General features: G+C 40.6%; 1 protein-coding gene across 4 annotated transcripts in view; it reads left to right on the top strand.

Annotated features, from left to right (window-relative positions):
* Nucleotides 1-20795, top strand: part of spsb4b (splA/ryanodine receptor domain and SOCS box containing 4b) — a 35425-nt gene that overhangs the window by 12551 nt on the left and 2079 nt on the right. For 2 of the 4 annotated variants that reach the window (XM_017719332.2, XM_017719334.2), the window contains exon 2: nt 15043-15901. In XM_017719332.2, the coding sequence (XP_017574821.1) occupies nt 15172-15901 (730 nt within the window). In that variant the 5' untranslated portion in view covers nt 15043-15171. Of the gene's footprint in view, nt 1-8623; nt 8721-13311; nt 14230-15042; nt 15902-20795 lie in introns of those variants that run through there. The other 2 variants (XM_017719333.2, XM_037546739.1) reach the window with 2 other exon arrangements.

A 20795-nucleotide genomic window follows, 5' to 3' on the forward strand; every position in this document is an offset into this window, starting at 1 on the left:
TGTGTGTGTGTGTGTGTGTGTGTGTGTGTGTGTGTGTGTGTATATATATATATATATATATATATATATATATATATATATATGTGTGTGTGTATATATATATATATATATATATATATATATATATATATATATATATATATATATATATATATATATATATATATATATATATATATGGTTTGTATATATATAACACCCAGAAGGCACGTGTTGGTTTACTGGAGGTTTTGAATAGTAAGTAAAATGTATATATTTGTGTTGGAGACGTCATAAACTCTTGGTTCCTCTCGCCACCCTGTAAAGAAATTTCTCATCAAACTCTAAATGTATCAACACACCACTGTTCCAAACGGGAATGAAACTGTTCTAAATATACTTCAATCAGTGTGTAATTAGAAAACTGATACTCCTAGTATGAGCGATTAGTGCTAAGGCTACTTAAGAGCTCAGTTAAATGGCACTTCTCAAAATCCAAGCTGTTCATGTGGCACTGCTTGAGTGCCTTTTGAGTTATATGTGCATAAGCATTCAGGTTTGATTGTTATGAGGCCGGATTGTACCCATCTTGTTTGAAAACAGACCTGAGCAGTCACTTTTCCCCTAATCCTCTGTGTCTCCCTCAGTTGTTATAGAATTATTTGAGGCTTTGAAGATCAGTGGAGTGATTTCAGCAGTGTGAGCATGTTCATGCTCGCAGGAATTTGGTTTGCAGGCTGGCCTTCTTTCAAAAGTTTTTTGGTTTGGTGTTTACTAAACCGTACTGTTTACTATACGTTGGGATTTAAAGGTAAGAAAACTGAACAGTTAGTCATTTTTACTAGCTCCTGATTAGGGGTGCGGGAAATACTTGATTCTTACATGCATCGCGATGCGGACATGAACGATTCTGGATCGATTCATAAATGTCAAATCGATTTTCTAAATATTTAATTTATAATGTGATGTTGACGGAACGTAAAAGGTGGAACTTGGCTAAGTGCAGCACCTGGACAGTCTCTGGCAGTACATAAGAAAAACGCAACTGGGTGAGCGAGAAATCTGACCGGCTCGGTGTTTTAAAGCCAGGTTCGGTCAGGAGTCACAGCCCAAATGTTAAGAAGAACCATTTTGTCCTTTTCAAGTCAAACCACCTTGGGAGTCACAACAGTTAATACCCAGTATACCTCAGTGTGTGCAAATTTCCTAGCAGAGGCTAAACAATATAAACGAGAGCGCAGACTTACTTACTGCTTTAAGCTTTAGCTCAGCTGTAGTTTTCCTTCCATCTCCGCCAGAATATTTCTCAAAACTAGAACAGTTTCTTATAAAATCTCTAAATGTCTTTTGTAGTTACTGGCGAGATGAGACTTTGCTAGCTACGTTTGACGTTGCTCTATGGCCTGCAGTCTGCTTCTAAGTCACTGAGAATCAGGGCTTTCACACTGTGCTGCAAACTATATGGAGCCAAGATTCAGCGTCCAGCCTCAAAGATACTTTTACTAATGTAGTGACCCCCCAACTCCCTTCAACGAGACCAAAGCCGAAGTTATAAAATTATTTAAGGAAACAGGCAGGACAGCTGTAACGTGCCGCGTGGACATCCAATAACGGCCCATTGTATCACAGATGAGTGGCAGCAGCGTCTCAGTGAATGAGAGGCTTCTAGTTCACTTGCCACATCACTTCCATTTGATTTATTAATAGAAGATATTTTCGATATTTAAATCAAATTAAAGTTTTTTCCTTCTCTAAAGTATCTTATTTTTAGGGATACAAGGTTTTGTTCCTACAGTAGCATTACATAATATTATAATCCCATATTGTATTAAAACATGCCATATATTTTGCAAAGAGCAGATTTTATGTATTACTTTTTTCCATTGTGTTAAATGAAGTAAATAAACAGTAAGTGTGTATTAAAATGTATAGAAGTGTGTTCTCTGTAGAGGATGTAGTAACTTAGTTTTAACTTTCAACAAAACATGTTTGATTTGACCTGTGGTGCCCAAACTTTTGCAGACAAGTTCACAAATTATTTTACAGAGAAATAAAAATAAAAGACGGTAAACCTTACTGTAAAATGAAGGACATTCAAATGAAATACATGGAGAAAATACAATACGTTGTGATAGTCTTATCGATACCGTCCAGCACTATTTCTGACTGCATAATAGATAATCTTTTCACCCCGTGCTCCATATGTTGCCCCACCTGACACTATATGCTGCGTCCTCATTCAGATCCGTTGTACTGGATGAGTTTTTGACACTTCAGTCGTCCCCAGAGTGCAGGAGCTTGAGACCCACCAGCTTGTGGAAGCTCAGGATCAGTTTCACTGGGTGGTTTTGTCAGCTATTGTTTGTATGGGCTCTCAGGTATGAATAATTTAGAGCTGTGTGATGCAAAACACACGAACACCCTACACAGTTACACTCCCTGCGAGAGAAACAGGATTATTTGCCCTCCAGTGAAGTTGCACTTGTTGTTTGTTTGAGTTTAGCTCTGCTGACCTGAATGTTGTGGAATATGTGTCAGTTGGGATGGATGATGTGGCAAATATTTAATGTTGCGGTAGTTGAAAATGTCTTCATGAATCTTTTTAATACACAACCAGGTGGGTAAGTAGCCCACACGCAAGCTCATTAATGCTATAATAATAATCACTCGAGTATAAATACTTTTCCAAAGTAGAAGTAAAAAAAGCACTTGGGTGTCAACCAAATTACCTGAGTATGATCAAATTTTAAGGGGAATTCCACTGATTTCTCAAAATTTCAGTGAAATTTGTCTGAGATGTAAGCAAAGTTGTTCAGAGTGGTTCCATGTAAAGTGGTTCATGGTCCACAGCCCAGATATGGATGTTCTATTTGCCTTCCAGACCCACCAGTGAACGTATGTGTCTTCTGAGTTTCTACATATAATGATGATGATGATAGAATAGAAAAAAAATTCTGTGGGGACTCTTTTGCCTATATGCAGCTCTACACCATGATTGGGTTTCAAAAAAGTGCCTTTAAGGCCAAAATCATATCGCAAAGCTATTGTAAAAGAAGGTAATATAACAGTAATCTGTTTTAACAGTAAGCATGCTTGTTACAAAATTCAGACTGCAGACTGTCTCTGATAACATCAGCCCTTTTTTTTGTTTGTTTTTTTGTTTAGTCTGTAATCCACCTCACTCTCACTACTTTTGGCTTGGAATTTAAAATGGCTGTTGTTGGAATGAATACAACCTCATATTTTCCTTGTATGTTTATCATGTTTGACATAATTTGAAAATGCCTGTTTTTCTTTACATTGTGTGCAAATTTCATGATGAAGGGACCAAAAGAAACGGCCCAGAATGGCTTGGAAAAATGCCTGTTTCCATTGACTTGCATTAAAAGTAAACAGTTTTTTCCTTCTCCTGTAAAGTTTGAATTTTGGAATGCAAGGTTTTATTCCAACAACTGCAAATTGGTAATTCCACCAACGTTTCCCAATTTTTACTGAAATTTCCACATAATTAAATAATTGAGATGTAAGCAGTTATTCAGAGTGGTTTGGTGTGAAATTCTATGTTCCAGAAGAACTTGGAGAAAATTGTTCAGTGTCCAAAGCATTTAATGTCTTTAGAAGCTCCTCACAAAAAGTTATATCAGAAAGTTACAAAAACATTGCCTGATGCCTGAGGTGTTGTTTTATGACAGTTCTGACATAAGCATGTTGTTTTTTGAAACCTATTCGTGACAAAGAGCTACATGCAGGACTTTATATGACAAAATAGTCCAACTTCTTTTTTCAGATTTTACCATCATCAGCTGTACATATTAAAACAGACACGTTAGTTCACTGTTTGTTTTAGGTAATTAATAAAATGGATATATTTGTGTTGTAGACATTGAGACCCCTTTTTCCCGTTTCTTTTGTTTACATGGTAACTGTTGTTGAATTCAATGCAGAAGCTGTGGAAAAAGTGGTGGAATTCCACTTTAAGGTATCGGTATTGGTATTGATACTAGGGGGGGAAAAACCCACAATACCCAGTCCTAGTAGTATTTTAATAGAAATCTAGCTTTGTGTTTAAGTTTAAGCTTTGTGTATAAGTTTAGAAGTCCAGTTTAAAGTAGGGACACGTGATGGCAGAAATACATGGAACTGACAGATCACTGCTTAAAATACTTTTAAAATTATTTTTAATTATGCATCAGGCAGACGTTTACATTTTGATAATATTTCAAAGCAATATTTGACATACACTGTTGGAAATAAAGGTTCTGAGCAGGTACATTTTTCAGGCACAGTATAAATGGTCCGTCAAAGGTACAGCAGTGGTTTTAAGGTCTAATTGTGTGCCTTTTAATATGTTTTTCCAGATTTTATAATCTAATGTTTTAAAACAGAACAATAAAATAAAAGCCTGGAGGAGAGACAGGGTGTGTGGAGTCTGTACAACTGGTTTATGGTACAATTATGTTCCCTGTCTAAAGGTATGGAGATGTACCCTTGAGGGTCGAACCCCAGTGACCAGAGGGGTCCTGCCCTAGTGACATGTCTGAGAGTGTTTATTGTGCTTTGGAAGATCAGAATGCTTGGGTGAAGCTGAGTTACTGCACTTTTATTAGTTTTACCTCATTTGCAACCCTGTGGAAATACACTTTGTCTCTGTAATGCTAATAAAGGTAGGTGTAGTATCAGTGTATGTATTATGTGAATGTTTATGCTTCAGCATCATCAGATATATTCATGAGAAATACTGTTTACTGGCATTGGCCCACAGTTCCCATACAGGCCCTTTCCTGGTTAAAAGATAGATCAGCCTTACAAGAAAAACAGTTATGAGATTCTGCTTTTAATTTCCATATAAACTCAAGATGTCTGATTTACTCCTTAATGTAGGACAGAAGACTATTGGTTCTGTTGGAGGCTCACATGCACACCGGCTGGTATGAATAATGCAGAGCTGCACACAGCAGATGGAGTGTGTGTTGTAAGGCTGGGGCAACTGGCTACATCTCTTACTGCCTTTCTTCCTCTGTGTGCAGATGGGTATTAAACAGATGGGAGGTGTGAAAGGGCAGGGTTCAGGGGGGTTATGAAGCACTGGGTCAGATGATGAGATGGTCTGAGGAAGAAGGCTAGAGTTCCACGCATAAAAAGTTTTTCATCCTGCACTTTATTTTTATTTTATTTTATTTTGCTGTTTGAAAGACTGTCACTCACAGATTGTGTGAATACTGAGATCTCACTTCTCAGACAGTTGTCTAAAGTATAATTGCACCGTTTATCTACATTTCTGTGTGGTTCAATCACTGAGATGTAAAAGTCATTCAGGGTGGTTTGGTATGAACTGGTTCACTGTAGATAAACTTACAGACTCAGATTTCTTTACAGTTGTCCTGATAGGAACCGGGAGTCACAGTGAATACAACACCAATAGTCTTTTATTTACTATCCAAAACAATCAGTGAACCTACAGGAGTCTTCTGAGTTTTTATTTGGAATATGGATGATAAAATGGTCATAAATCTGGGGGGATGAAGTGTAGATTAGATAATTAGACAGAAATGTTGAAATATCTATGGAATTCCCCTTTATGCCATATTAGTGCTGAAAGGTTTACCACTCAGGTTAAATTTAAGCCTGATTGGATGCATCATTTGTAGTTTTTGCAGTCTAATATTTGTGGAGCGATTTTAATCCAGTATAAATCTGGGGTGTGTGTGTGGCTTTACTGTCTGATAGTAATAATTGTGGAGTGATTTTAATCCAGTATGAATCTGCAGCATGTGTAGTTTTACAGTCTGACGGTAATAATTGTGGAGTGATTTTAATCCAGTATGAATCTGCAGTGTATGTAGTTTTACAGTCTGGCAGTAATAATTGTGGAGTGATTTTAATCCAGTATGAATCTGAAGTGTGTGTAGTTTTACAGTCTGACTGTAATAATTGTGGAGTGATTTTAATCCAGTATGAATCTGCAGTGTGTGTAGTTTTACAGTCTGACAGTAATAATTGTGGAGTGACTTTAATCCAGTATGAATCTGAAGTGTGTGTGTGTGTAGTTTTACAGTCTGGCGGTAATAATTGTGGAGTGATTTTAATCCAGTATGAATCTGCAGTGTGTGTGTAGTTTTACAGTCTGACAGTAATAATTGTGGAGTGACTTTAATCCAGTATGAATCTGAAGTGTGTGTGTGTGTGTGTGTAGTTTTACAGTCTGATAGTAATAATTGTAATAACCCTGATCTCCCTCAGTAATAGCAGTCATCTTCCAGTAAACCTTATGCTAATAGAATACCAAAACCTGTTAATAGACGTGATCGTCTGGTGTGTTGTTATTGGTATTCAGTGTGTTCTTTGGTCTAACCGTGATTATTAACATCCAGGCCATGACCTTTCAATCAGGTGAGTTTCGTGCTGTGGTACATTCATTTATCCTTTGCTGTGGTGGAAGTATTCTTCTAATTATTGGTGACATTCCCCTAGTAATGGGAATATTCATAATGGAAAGCTTCTCACCTTATGTGTATAGGTAAAGCTAAATATGGAAATATAACCTGTACAGTGTAGTCTGTGTGAAGCTGTGTGCAGTTTAGTTTTGTTGAATTTATTTATTTATTTATTTGCTTCTACAGAGAACACACTTCTGCACATTTTATTGCACAATTACTGTTTTTTTTTGTTTGTTTTTTTTGGTTAAATTTAACATATTTTGAAGTAAAGGGAAACAATATAACATAATAGCCTGTGCAGAAGTTATGGTGCCATGTTTTATTTATTTTTTTCAATATGTTAAGCTCATATGTGCACCCTGTAAATCCTGAAATAATTTACATATTAATCCTGAAAGTCTTTACATATTAATGTCACACACAGGCTTTAAAAGGGGCTCAGACCCTATGTTTGGATCTCAAATGCAAAATCAACATTAAGCTGATGATGATGATGATAGTAGATAATTAACTCCTTTAGAAGACACGTCCTTTACCTCATTTTGACTGAGTTCTCTCTGAATTCTGTTAACACCCGAGCAATAATCAGATTAATACGCTCAGGAAAGGGGTCCGAATCTCAGCCCACATTGCAAAATGTTCTTCCTAATGTACGTAGTGTAGCTTTGACTTTGGCTTGTTTTGGGTTGTTTATGAACACAAATGATGCAGAAATCAAATGTGGGCTAATTGTTGAATTGAATGAGTTGAGAAAAAATATCTGATTGGAATTTTTCTGACCAATATTGTGATTTAAAGGCAGTTATTTTGTATGAATTTAATATTGAGGCCTTTTTTCCCTTGAAGTCCAGCACATCCATTTTTTTCAATGTGTGTCAGAGCTGTTCATGGGCTCTACATTATTAGGTTAAATTTCAATTTAAATTTCATTACAGCATTACAAATGTTGTAATGCTGTAATGAGTCTGGCTTTGTACAACACTGTACGTTATTGTTTGATAACTTTCCACTAATGGATTGTTGGCTTCGTTTATTTGGCTGTGATGAAAATGACATTCATGTCACAACTCGCTCGTGTCATTGAGTGTGTTTACATGCATAATAATCCAGTAACGGCAGAAAATCTGTCGATAATCCATTCAAAGTGTGTACATGCACTTGAGTAATCAGAAATTTTGAAACTCCGTGTCACACGAGTCAGACAGTAGTCAGATTTCTGTAAATAAACTCGCAGGAGAAGACATGACGTAAATGTAACATAACTTCATGCTATGGCTCCCCCTGCCACCCCCCCCAAACATTATGCCACTTTAACTAAAAATATGAACAAACATCATCTAGAATCTGAAGAATATTTAAATTCATTTTGTTAAGCGTGTATTTGGTTTTAGCGTCGCTCTGAGTGTTTTTCTGCAATGCTGCTCACTAATTCCCAGTACCGCCATCTGTTTTCACACGTGCGCCAACTTGGACATCCAAAAGAAATCAGAGTAAAAGTTCACATGCACTGTGAAATCTGATTACTGAGCTAAAATCCAGCCTCTTTGTCAGATTTCTAAACCTTACTCCTGTCAAAGAAATCAGGGTTTACTGTTTACGTGACCAATAATCAGATACCTGCAGAAAAATCTGAGTATATGTATACGTACTGATTGATGATGTAATCATCCCATTTTGGAGGGCATTGATGTGGTGCCTCCTGGCAGGGAAATCTGAACGTGCTATTAGCGTATGATTAGATTAGCTTAAGTGACCCTTATTAGTCCCACAACGGGGGAATTTCACCTCCATTTAACCCATCTGTGCAGTGAAACGCCACATACACACTAGTGAATGCGCACACACACTAGGGGGCAGTGAGCGCACTTGCCCAGAGCAGTGGGCAGCCCAATCCGCAGCTCCTGGGGAGAAGTTGGAGGTTAGGTGCTTCACTCAAGGGCACCTCAGTCATGTCCTGTCAGCTCTGAAGATCGAGCTGGTGACCTAGTCACAGGGCCGGTTCCCCAACCTCCAGCCCACAACTGCCCCATAAAAATATAAAATAAAAATGGCCATAAAAATAAAAATATAATATTGGGTACACACTCTGCCTAGTATTTATCTATGTGGGCGGAGCTTCACTTGTGTGCTGGGAATAGGGAGGGTGAGTTACAGAAGTAGGAGTGAAAAGAAGGAATGACGCAACATGGAGGGAGTAAACACCTCTGTGTACGAGTTAGTCATGAGTGACGGGGCTTGGAACAGAAAGAATGTTGGAGTGTTTGTGTTCATGGAGGGCGGAGGAAGAAAAGAAGGACTCATTCTGTAAACGGATCTGTTTCACTTTTCTCCTAACTTTCTGTCTTTTTCGGGGATTTTTTGCTTACAGCAGGAATGCAAGGCACGGAGGGGGAGAGAACAAACTGTCCCGTGTGTGTGTGTGTGTGTGTGTGCGTGTGTGTGTGGGCGTGCTGAGAGACTTACTACGAACTGGGCATTAAAAAGGGTCACCGTGACCTGCTGGAAGGTCTCCATACTGAAGATGCCTCGTCGTCCAGTGTGTAAATATAGCGCGTGTGTGTAGTGCTGAGCGATAGATTATCTGTGTCAAACAGCAGTATAGATTTCAAGCTTTTGTGGGATTGATTAATAACAACTTGGTCTGTAATTATTCTTGTTTTTCTTGTTGTTGTTAAAAAAAAAAATCACATTACATAGAAGCTAATTCAGTCAGGGGTGGGTGGTGATGTGTTTTTAAGGCCAACTCTGATTCCCTTTTCTTTACTAGCCTTTTTTTTTTTTTAAGCCTTTTTTCTTATTATTTGTTTTTGTTTTAATCTGAAGCTCACACTGGACTGTGTGGGTGAAATGAACACGAAGTACAGTAGCATATTTTTAGTACTGTTTGCCAATGGTGCACTAAAAATAACATTTATTTGCTCTCTTAGGGGAATTCCACCCACGTAACTGTAATTCAGAGTGAAGTGAAGCAAAGTGAAGTGGTACATTTGCAGAGAAACGATTAATAAATGGATAAATAATGGTCCAAACTGGCGTTTTTAAATTTGTCAATAAAAAAAATAATTAAAAATCAGTTGCCTGTTAAAGGGACAATATCATGGAAAACTGAGTTTTCCTCGCTACAGGGAGATTACAGAAAAATGGTTTGATGTGTTATATAAACATTTGTTAAAGTTAAAAAAAAAACATTAACTCTCCAGTCCATACAGTCTGTTAATGGAAAAGTCACTGCAAAAGGAGTTTTTTGGTTGTGTTTTTTTATTTATTTATTTATTTTTTTACTTTTTTTGGTGATGTTACAAAAAACACATTTATTCCGGTCATTGGATCTTCTGAATTACGAGGAGTGGAAATATAAACAATGTTACATCTGTGCAAATATCTCTCCGAATTAAACAGGCAAGGCTTTAATGAAACAGAGCTAAGCTGCTGTAGAAGGAAAAGGTAGAGATATGAAATCCAGCTTTGACCCAGAGTTGCTAATATGGGCCTGACATTGACTACAGGATGACAGCAAGCCTTCAGAGGCCTGTAGGAGAAACTACACAGCTAACAGTGTGAGTTTCAGCAGAGATCTGTTACAAGATTGGATCACTTTCATTCTGTTTTACACTCCAATATCCCATCCAGCCCAATACCTGCACTCTCAGAAATAAAGGTACTAGACTGCGACTGGGGCAGGACCTCTCGTCACTGAGGTGGGACCTTCAAGAGTACATCTCAGTAGCTTTAGTCAGGGAACATAACTGAACCATAATCCACTGAAATGATATTTTCTAAGTTGTATTGAATCCACACACCCCGTCTTGCCTCGGGGCTTTTATTTTATTGTTCTGTTTTAAAACATTCGGTCTTGAAAAGGTACAAATACAAACTTTTGACCTGGAGAAACTTATTGAAGGTGCACAGTTGGAGCTTAAAACCACTGTTGTACCTTTTGAGGAAACATTTCCATTGTTTGTACCTTGATGAACGAAAAATTTAACTGCACAGAATCTTAATTACTAATCGTGTGGTATTGGATTGGTGCCATCTGTAATGATTAGTGAATCTGTGGTGCATTTGGAAGTGATCCTGGAATCTAGCACTAGTTCCTCTCTCATTTTGAGGTTTGCGGTTCTGTTACAGGAGCTCAGGCTAAGATATGGAAGTGGAAGTTTTGTTTGTTGTCATAGATGCCATTAAATCAAAGGTCAAAGAAATCACGGACTTAAAGGAATAGCTTAGCAATAACAAGTGTAGTCCAAATATAGTCATTCAGCCACAACATGTTTCCTTCTTTAGTTTTGAAACTCTGATGCTAGTGCAGCTATACGAGTAATGGTCAAATTAACAAAAATACAGACAAGCTTACGACATTAAGATGCCTGCTACTGTTTGGCTATGCTAGGTACTTTTGTATATGTTTATTCAACGTATTTGATTATGTCATTAAGAAGACCACATCGCCATGGTAGGTTGGTAGGCGAGCTGTAGCTGGGACTTCTCTGATGGAGCTTGTTTCGGCACCGCTACTACAGCTACAAGCCTGCAGGTGGATAGAAAGCAATTAAAATGGACCAGAATGACCATTGAAAAGATGTGTAGACACTTCAGATGTGTCTCCAGAAAGGGCTACGAGAATATTAGCTGGATCAATGGACTGGATCCGTATAGTCTGCACGTCTCCAGAGTTCAGAGCTTTCCAGTGCGTTACATCTTATAAAAACTGATAAAAGTGGCTACCAAAACTGTTGAAGCTCTTAAAGAATGAACCCATTTATAGCTATATATCAAGCTTGAGCCAGCTTCTTATTCGCCAGCTTCTCAATGGAATTTTCCGTTCCACCTTAAATGGTGCTGCAGGTGCCTTAAACACCGAACAGATTTAGAAAGTTTGCAAATACGAAGCCTCAACAAATGCATGAATTTACTTCACGAAATACTGTTTAATCAACAAATCAATCTCAAACTTTCACTTGGAGATGTTCACTGAGCAGCTAACAAACAGCACAGCGAAGCTATAATCAGTCACTGGAGTTGTTGGAACGCTTCTCACTGGCTGATCTAATGCTGTGTCCCAAACACACCTCTGTACTTCACCCACTACATTCATGAGTGCACTTCTAATGGTACGTGCACTGTTTTTTGTGCAGCAGAAATCTCGTAAGATTTAATTTTAGCTTTCATTTATCACTACAGCAGCAAATCAAATGGAAGCAAGTCAATACACTCTAATTGTGTTGGTTAATATGATTTTAAAAATGAGATTTAAAAAGTGATGAAAACTTTTTGCTGCATTGGTTATGGCTTTATCTCCAAACTGCCACAGCACTGCTGAATGACCTTGAAGTCACCTGCCAAAATAGTGGCAGCGAGATCGTGACGTCATCAGAATGCTGTCAATAGATAAGAGTGTCACCCTGTGTCACAAACCATGCAAGTACGTCTATTAGTGATGAATGAACAACTTCACACAATTTGAAGCAAGGGTGTGGTGATTTTGGCCTGCAGTTTAGTGCTTAACTGCCCATTACTTGTTAGCTACATTAGCCTCGTAGCTCCAGTGTAGAAATATACTCACTGGCCACTTTATTAGGTACAGTTCAGTTGCTTGTTAACCCAAATAGCTAATCAGGCCATCACTTGGCTGCAACTCAATGCATTTAGGCATGTAGAGGTGGTCAAGACAACTTGCTGAAGTGCGATGTGAGAGGTCAGAGGAGAATGGGCAGACTGGTTCAAGATGATAGAAAGGCAACAGTAACTCAAATAACCAAACAAAATCTCTGAGGAATGTTTCCAACACCTTGTTGAAAGTATGACACGAAAAATGAAGGCAGTTCTGAAGGCAAAAGGGGGTCCAACCTTTTACTAGTGGCCGGTGAGTGTATAAGCAAACTTCAGACACCAAACATGTCTTGGCTGAGTCTATATTTGACACAAAGCAGGAAAACTGTAAATTTGATTATAGTCCTTTAGTGAGAACCACTTGGCTATTCCTCTCTCGCTTTCTCCTTTCCCCACCCTTCCAGTCTCTCGGAACTTCTTTCCATTTTGCAGACAGGTTACATTTTTCACTCCTTTCTGGAGTGCACTAGGTGCTAACAGCTTCAAAAGGTTTTCTCCCGTCTTTCTTCCTCATGTTGCGTTTGCAGTGTTTACACCTAGACAGGGAGAATAATGAATAACGTGTATCTTAGAGTTGCATAATACTGTATATTTCAGCGTCTGAAGCAGAAGTGTGTGTGTGTGTGTGTGTGGGTGTGTGTGTGTGTGTGTGTGTGTGTGTGTGTGTGTGTGTGTGTTTGGGTGTTTGGTTTGAGGTTTTGCAACAGAAGCAGCTGTGATGATGAGTCAGACTGGTTTCAAAAGAGTTTTATGGAAAGTTTGCTCGTCAAAATGGATTTGTGGGGAAATATGCAGCTTTTTTTCACGGTGAAAAGCAGTAACAGCAGACTCGGTGGATGGAGTCTTTGAGCTTTGAGCCATGTCTCCTGAGTGGCTGAGTGTTTGGGCTTTTTCTCCTTGTTTTGATAAGTTTGTATGGAAGATTAACCCATTCATGTCTTACGCTTTCAGGAGAAAAGATGCTAAACTGTCACCGGGGTGGGACGCCAATTGTCCACTGTTAGAAATAAAGATTTTGTGTAGATTTCTCGTTCATCAAGGTATAAACACTGTAAACGTTCCCTCAAAGGTTCTACAGAGCGTTTAAGGTCTGATTTTGAACCTTAAATCAGTTTTTTCAGGTGAAAAGTTGGTATTTGTACGTTTTTCATAACCCGAATGTTTTAAAACAAAACAATAGAATAAAAGCCTGGAGGCGAGACGGGGTGTGTGGAGTCAGTACAACTTAGAAAATATCATTTCAGTGGATTAGTTATGGTTCAGTTATGTTCCCTGACAAAAGGTACTGAGCTGTACCCTTGAGAGTCCTGCCCCAGGGACAAGAGGGGCACTGCTCCAGTGACCTTTTTTTCCTGACAGTGTCACTGGGGTGGTACCCTCAAGGGTGTATCTCAGCACCTTCATTAAGGGAACATAATTGTCTCAATCCATTGCCGATATATTTTTTAAGAACTATTTACTCAGTACACCTCGTCTCGTCTCCAGGCCTTTTTCATTTTATTTTTCCATTTTCAAAAAATAAGGTTCCATGTGCTTTTGCCTGGGGAAAAACCTTATTTAAGGTGCACAGACCTTTAAACTGCTGTTGTACTATTTAAGAGGGCCATTTATGTTGTTTGTGCCTTAAAGAATATAAAATCTACCTGCACAGAACCTTTTATTTCTAACTATGTATTACTGAATATAAGTGAAGTTGTCAGAGAGCTTGTTTTGATTGGTCTATATTGATGGCATTTTGTGTAAGATTACACAACACAACCCACTCTGTACCCACTCACTTTTTTACATGGAATTTTTATAATTTTATTCACAATTAATTTGTTGAATTTTCTGTTGTTCTGTTAAAAGCTGTCTAAACACTGACCCAGTCATCGGGAGGTGCCACAGCGCAACCATCTTTGGCCAGGAGTCTAAGAGCTTCGTCAGTTATTATGAGTTAACTGTCCTCTCTTGGTCTCTGAGGGAAGACAGGATCATCTTCCCTCTTCTGCTTAGAGTGATGGCCAACATCGGCGTTTGTTAGCTGACCTTACAGTATTAGCTGTTAGCACTGCCCTCCAAGTGTATCAAGCTGCCCAATGGTGTTGTAGAAGATGTGGTGGAGCTTCACATAACTTGGAGAAAGAACATTCTGGCCTTCACCCTCTCAGACTGGTAGCATTGTATGATAGTGGGAGACTTACCTGGCCTCAACTAATGTAGGGTAAATAATTAATTAAATAATAGCTGTAGTTTTATGTTACCAAATACTAAATTTAATATGATGTCATTTGTAAACTCACGTTTTAGTCGCATGGTTTGATCTATCAGTCGGTCAGTCACTCCATCAGTCAATCATTCATTCAATCGGTCAGTCAGTCGTTCATTCAGCCATTCGGTTGGTCGGTCGGTCAGTCAGTCGGTCAGTTAGTCAATCAATCATTCATTCGGTCGGTCATTCAATAGGTCAATCAGTCAGTCGGTCAGTTATTCATTCATTCATTCATTCGGTCAATTAGTCAGTCAGTCAAATGGTCAGTCAGTCATTCAGTCATTCATTCAATCGGTCAGTCAGTCTTGTCCTCAGGTAAGAACTTACGGACCAAACTTTGTTTCAATTTGTACCCATACAGTCACTGGTTACATCATGAATGTGCTACAGCTTATAGGAAGGAAACAACTGAAGGAATATGAAAGGGCACAGAGCATATTTTCCACTTTTTTGGTCTAAGGTTTTGGAACATTTTATGGTGGTTTTAATAAATGATTTCTTCCTTTGTTGATTTTCAGTAACTTAACATATTAATAAGAAAGCCCTTTAGCTCTTTCAGTTTCTTTGCAACACCTGCAAAATCAAAAGGGACGAGTGCTGGTTAAAATGCTGAAGGCCACAAAAAGAAACCTTGTGAATAACTATGCGACAACTTTTTGGTTCAGGTTAAATCTTAATTGAATTGAATTATTTGAACCAATGCATGTCTTTGCGCATGTTTGTAACCATTATACAAAATCTAACCCTCTTCTCTTCTCCTCACAGACCCTCTTGTCCTTTGTCCACTTCCAAATGATGCAGATCTCTTATTCATGATTGGCTGACCTGACCCCTTTTTGCACCACCCATGAGTTAACACCAGTACTGCTGTGAGATGCCCGTGGCTGGGCTGTGATGGGGCAGAGGCTTTCGGCGGTGGTGAAATCGGCAGCGGAGGAGGAGCGCGGGGGTCCGGGGGTCGCTCTGGCGTTCCGGCCGGCGTTCCTGCCTCTCCGAGGCCGCGGCCGACCCCTATCACCCCGTCTGGAGCTGCTGCTGGACATGCCTCCGGTGGGCAAGGCCAGTCAGCTCCACTATGCCTGGAACCCTAATGACCGATCGCTTAATTTATTCATCAAAGACGAAGACAAACTGACTTTTCATCGCCACCCGGTGGCTCAGAGTACAGACTGCGTTCGAGGAAAAGTAGGATTTACTCGTGGCCTTCATGCCTGGACCATCCGCTGGCCTGTCCGTCAGCGTGGCACACATGCAGTGATAGGGGTCGCGACCTCTCTTGCACCACTGCATGCTGTTGGCTACACTGCACTTGTTGGAAGTGATGCGGAATCCTGGGGGTGGGATTTGGGGCGGGGAAAACTTTACCATGACAGGAAAAGCCAGACTGGAGCAGCACCTTCGTACCCACAGACAGAGGAGGAGGAGGATGATGAAGGTGTGTTCTCCGTGCCAGAGGAGGTGCTGGTGGTGTTGGACATGGATGAGGGAACGCTGGGTTTCTGCGCGGACGGACGCTTCCTGGGCGTGTCCTTTCGCGGGCTGAAAGGGAAGAAGCTGTACCCGATCGTCAGCGCTGTGTGGGGTCACTGTGAGGTCACGATGACCTATGTCAATGGACTGGACCGTAAGTGTTGAAAAATGGATGCTCGCAGCTTAAAGCAGCCATTCGACAAATTAACAAATGTACACTAGTTGTGTTGTTTTTTTTTTTTTTCTTTTTTTCTTTTATCCTCCACCCCTAAAGAATGTAGTTAATCAGTCGTTGTCCATTTTCTCCACTTCAGTTCACTTAGGATCATCCATTTTAGGAGAGAAAAGCTAGTCATACTGAGGGATGTGCAACTAATTTTGCTATATGAGAGTGGACAAACTGTTAATTGTGGAAAACACGTTTCTTTAAAATTAGCTGAGAGAAATCAGTTGCTTTTTCTTTTTGTTGGAAGAGTAACAATGGTGGCTCAGTTCCTTCCTTCCTTGCGTTATTCATTCCTTTCTTTATTCCTTCCCTCGTTCCGTCCTTCCTTCCTTCCCTCATTTCTTCCTTCCCTCATTCCGTCCTTCCTTCCCTCATTCTTTCATTCATTCCTTCCTTCCCTCATTCCTTTCCTCATTCTCTCCCTCATTCTGTCCTTACACTCTCAGAAAAAAGGTACGACACCGGTCACTGGGGTGGGACCCTCAGGGGTACATCTCCGTACCTTTTAGTCAGGGAACATAACTGAAACATAATCCACTGAAATGATATTTTCTAAGCTGTACTGACTCCACACTCCCTGTCTCGCCTCCAGGCTTTTATTCTATTGTTTAGTTTTAAAACATTAGTTTATAAAAAAGATACAAATATCCTCTTTTTTCCACAGGGAAAAACTTATTTAAGGTCTGCAATTGGACCTTAAAACTGCTGTTGGAACATTTACACTATTTGTACCTTTTGTGAACGAATCATGTACCTACATGGTACCTTTTATTTCAAACGGTGTACTTCCCTGATTCCTTCTGTCATTCCATTCCATAATAAGAGTTTAATGTCGTATGTAGAAGTTTCAGAACCAACCGTTTACTCTCCAGCCCACTGTTTCAGAATCAGAATCATTTATTGATCCCAGAGGGAAATTGCAGTTGTTACAGTTGCAACCATTTATGTAAAAGAATAAACACTTTAATAATTTAAAACAAAGATAAAGAGAAATTTGCTGTATGTACACGAGATTTAAGTTCACAGTAAAGTGGTGGTGACTGATAATAAATATTAAACATCTAGTATAAAGCAATTCAGATTGTTGCACCTCTGAGATATTGCACCCAATTATTAATATTACACATATGAACAGTTTGGTATTGAGTTTTGCACAGATGAACCGCACTTTGTGAATCACACACTGAGGGAGGAGTTATAGAGTTTGATGACCACAGATAAGAATGACTTCCTGTGGTACTCTGTGGTCATTTCAGTAGAATGAGTCTTGCACTAAATGAGCTCCTGTGGCTCATCACCATGTCGTAGAGTAGGTGGGAGCCATTGTCCATAAAGCCCTGCAGCTTAGACAGTGTCCTCCTCTCCGACACGGCAGTCAGCGAGTCCAGCTCCACACCCACATCACCGGCCTTGTGGATCAGTTTGTTGAGTCTGTTGCCATCTGCCACCCTCAGCCTGCTTCCCCAGCATGCAACAGCACCGAGGATAGCACTCGCCACCACAGACTCATAGAAGATCCTGAGCATAGTCCGGCAGATGTTGAAGGACCTCAGGTGCCTCAGAAAATAGCGATGATTTTGGCCCTTCCTGTAGAGGGCGTCAGTGTTCTTAGCCCAGTCCAGTTTATTGTCAATATACACACCCAGATATCTGTAATCCTCCACAGTGTCCACACTGACACCACTGATGGACACAGGGGTCACCAGTGCCTTGTCCCTCCTCAGGTCCACCACCAGTTCTTTTGTCTTTGTCACATTGAGCTGCAGGTGGTTCCGCTCGCACCATGCGACAAAGTCCTTCACCAGCGCCCTGTACTCTTCCTCATCACTCTTGTTGATGCATCCAACTATTGCAGAGTCATCAGAAAACTTCTGAAGGTGGCAAGTCTCTGTGCAGTAGCTGAGTACTGTGGTGTAGAGGGTGAAGAGGAAGGGAGAGAGGACAGTTCCTTGTGGAATTCCAGTGTTGCTGACCACTTTGTCCGACACACAGTGCTGCAGGCGTACATACTGTGGTCTGCCAGTCAGGTAGTCAACAATCCAGGACACGAGGGAGGCATCTACTTGCATCACTGTGAGCTTATCACCCAGAAGAGCAGGCCAGACGGTGTTAAATGCGCTGGAGAAATAAAAAAACATGACTCTCACAGAGCTGGCTGGCTTATCCAGGTGAGCGTATACTCGGGTTGAGCAGGTAGATGAAGGCGTCTTCAACTCCCAGGCAAACTGAAGGGGCTCTACAACCCCAATTCCAGTGAAGTTGGGATGTTGTTTTAAAACATGAATAAAAACAATACGATGATTTGTAAATCCTTTTCAACCTATTTTCAATTGAATACACTGCAAAGACAAGATATTTAATGTTCAAACGGATAAACTTTATTATTTTTTTGCAAATATTCACTCATTTTGAAATGCCTGCAACACGTTCCAAAGAAGTTGGGAGAGGGGCATGTTTACCACTGTTACATCACCTTTCCTTTTAACAACACTCAATAAGCGTTTGGGAACTGAGGACACTAATTGTTGAAGCTTTAAGGGTGGAATTCTTTCCCATTCTTGCTTGATGTACAACTTCAGTTGCTCAACAGTCCGGGGTCTCCGTTGTCGTATTTTGCGCTTCATAATGCGCCACACATTTTCAATGGGAGACAGGTCTGGACTGCAGGCAGGCCAGTCTAGTACCTGCACTCTTTTACTACGAAGCCACGCTGTTGTAACACGTGCAGAATGTGGCTTGGCATTGTCTTGCTGAAATAAGCAGGACGTCCCTGAAAAAGACGTTGCTTGGATGGCAGCATATGTTGCTCCAAAACCTGTATGTACCTTTCAGCATTAATGGTGCCTTCACAGATGTGCAAGTTACCCATGCCATGGGCACTAACACACCCCTATAACATCAGAGATGCTGGCTTTTTGAATTTTGCACTGATAACAATCCGGACAGTCCTTTTCCTCTTTGGCCCAGAGGACACAACGTCCATGGTTTCCAAAAACAATTTGAAACGTGGACGAGCTCGGGCCCAGAGAAGCCGGGGGTTTTTAAGGCAGTGCCGCCTGAGGGATTGAAGGTCATGGGCATTCAATGTTGGTTTTCTGCCTTGCCGATTTCTTGCAGCGATTTCTCCAGATTCTCTGAATCTTTTGATATATGGACTGTAGATGATAAAATCCCTAAATTCCTTGCAATTGCACATTTGAGAAACATTCTTAAACTGTTGGACTATTTGCACACAGTTGTTCATAAAGTGGTGAACCTCACCCCATCCTTGCTTGTGAGACTTTCAGGGATGCTCCCTTTATACTCAATCATGACACTCATTTGTTTCCAATTAACCTGTTCCCCTGTGGAATGTTCCGAACAGGTGTTTTTTTTTAGCATTCCTCAACTTTCCCAGTCTTTTGTTGCCCCTGTCCCAACTTCTTTTGGATAGTGTTGCAGACATCAAATGAGTGAATATTTGTAAAAAACAAAGTTTATCCATTTGAACATTTTAAATGTCTTTGTAGTGTATTCAATTGAATACAGGTTGAAAAGGATTTGCAAATCATTGTATTCTGTTTTTATTTGTTTTACACAACGTCCCAACTTCATTGGAATTGGGGTTGTCAAAGGCTGGACTATGTATCAGAGCTGATCCAAGACGAGCCTCTCCATGGTCTTCATGACATGGGATGTCAGTGCCTCTGGCCTGTAGTCCTTGGCATCACTGGGTCGTGGCGTCTTTGGAACAGGAGCAATGCAGGACGTCTTCCACATTATAGGGACCCTCTGGAGACTCAGGTTCATGTGGGAGATGAGGGAGATGAGGGAGGACAGAGCCTGCAGTGTCATCTGTTAAAGAACAGATTTAGCTTGTTGGCCCCGTCCACACTGCCCTCTACTCCTCTGTTGTTACTGGACCTGAAGCTGGTGATGGTCCTCATTAAATTCCAAACCTCCCTCATGTTGTTCTGCTGGAGTTTCCACTCCAGCTTCCTCCTATATTTGTTCTTTGCTATCTTGATAGCTGTCTTCAGTTCCCTCTGGATCGTTCTCACCTCCACTCTGTCTCCAGCTCTGAAGGCCCTCTTCTTCTTTTTGAGGAGAGCTTTAATGTCCTTTGTTACCCACGACTTGTTGTTTGGGTAACATTTAGCAGTCCTGGTTGGGACAGAGTAGTCCACACAGAAGTTAATGTAGTCCGTGATGCACTCTGTGTGCCAGTCGATGTCCGTGCAGCTCACAGAGTGCCAGCCAATGAGTAGCCTCAAAACAATCCTGCAGTGCCTCGTTTGTCTCCTCAGACCATCTACTCACTGTCCATGTGGTCACAGGCTGACTCTTCACCAGCAGCACATAACAGGAGCTGAGGTGAACCAAGTTGTGGTCTGACCTACCCAGAGGGGGGAGGGGGGAGCAGCAGTATGCGTCCTTAACATTAGCATACAGCAGGTCCAGTGTTCTTTCCTCTCTGGTGGGACAGTCCACATACTGAGTGAAGTTTGGTAGAGCCTTGGCCATTGTGACGTGGTTAGAGTCTTCCAATATGGCGATAAAGACTCTCGGGTGTTGAGTTTGGAGACGCACTACGGTTGAATAAATGACGTCACTCGCCGACGTCGGGTTGGCAGATGGGGGGACGTTAACAGTCACAATAATAGCATGCGAATACTCACGTGGTAAATAATATGGCCTGAGTCCAACAGCTAACAGCTCAATGTCTCGGGCAACAGGTACGTTCCTTGATAGTAATGTGACCAGGGTTACACCAGCGGTTATTAATTAGCACAGCGAGCCCACCTCCTTTGCGCTTACCGCTCTCGGTGCAGCAGGTTTGTGT

Source organism: Pygocentrus nattereri, chromosome 17 (genome assembly GCF_015220715.1).
Source record: "Pygocentrus nattereri isolate fPygNat1 chromosome 17, fPygNat1.pri, whole genome shotgun sequence".
Taxonomy (NCBI): Eukaryota; Metazoa; Chordata; class Actinopteri; order Characiformes; family Serrasalmidae; genus Pygocentrus; species Pygocentrus nattereri.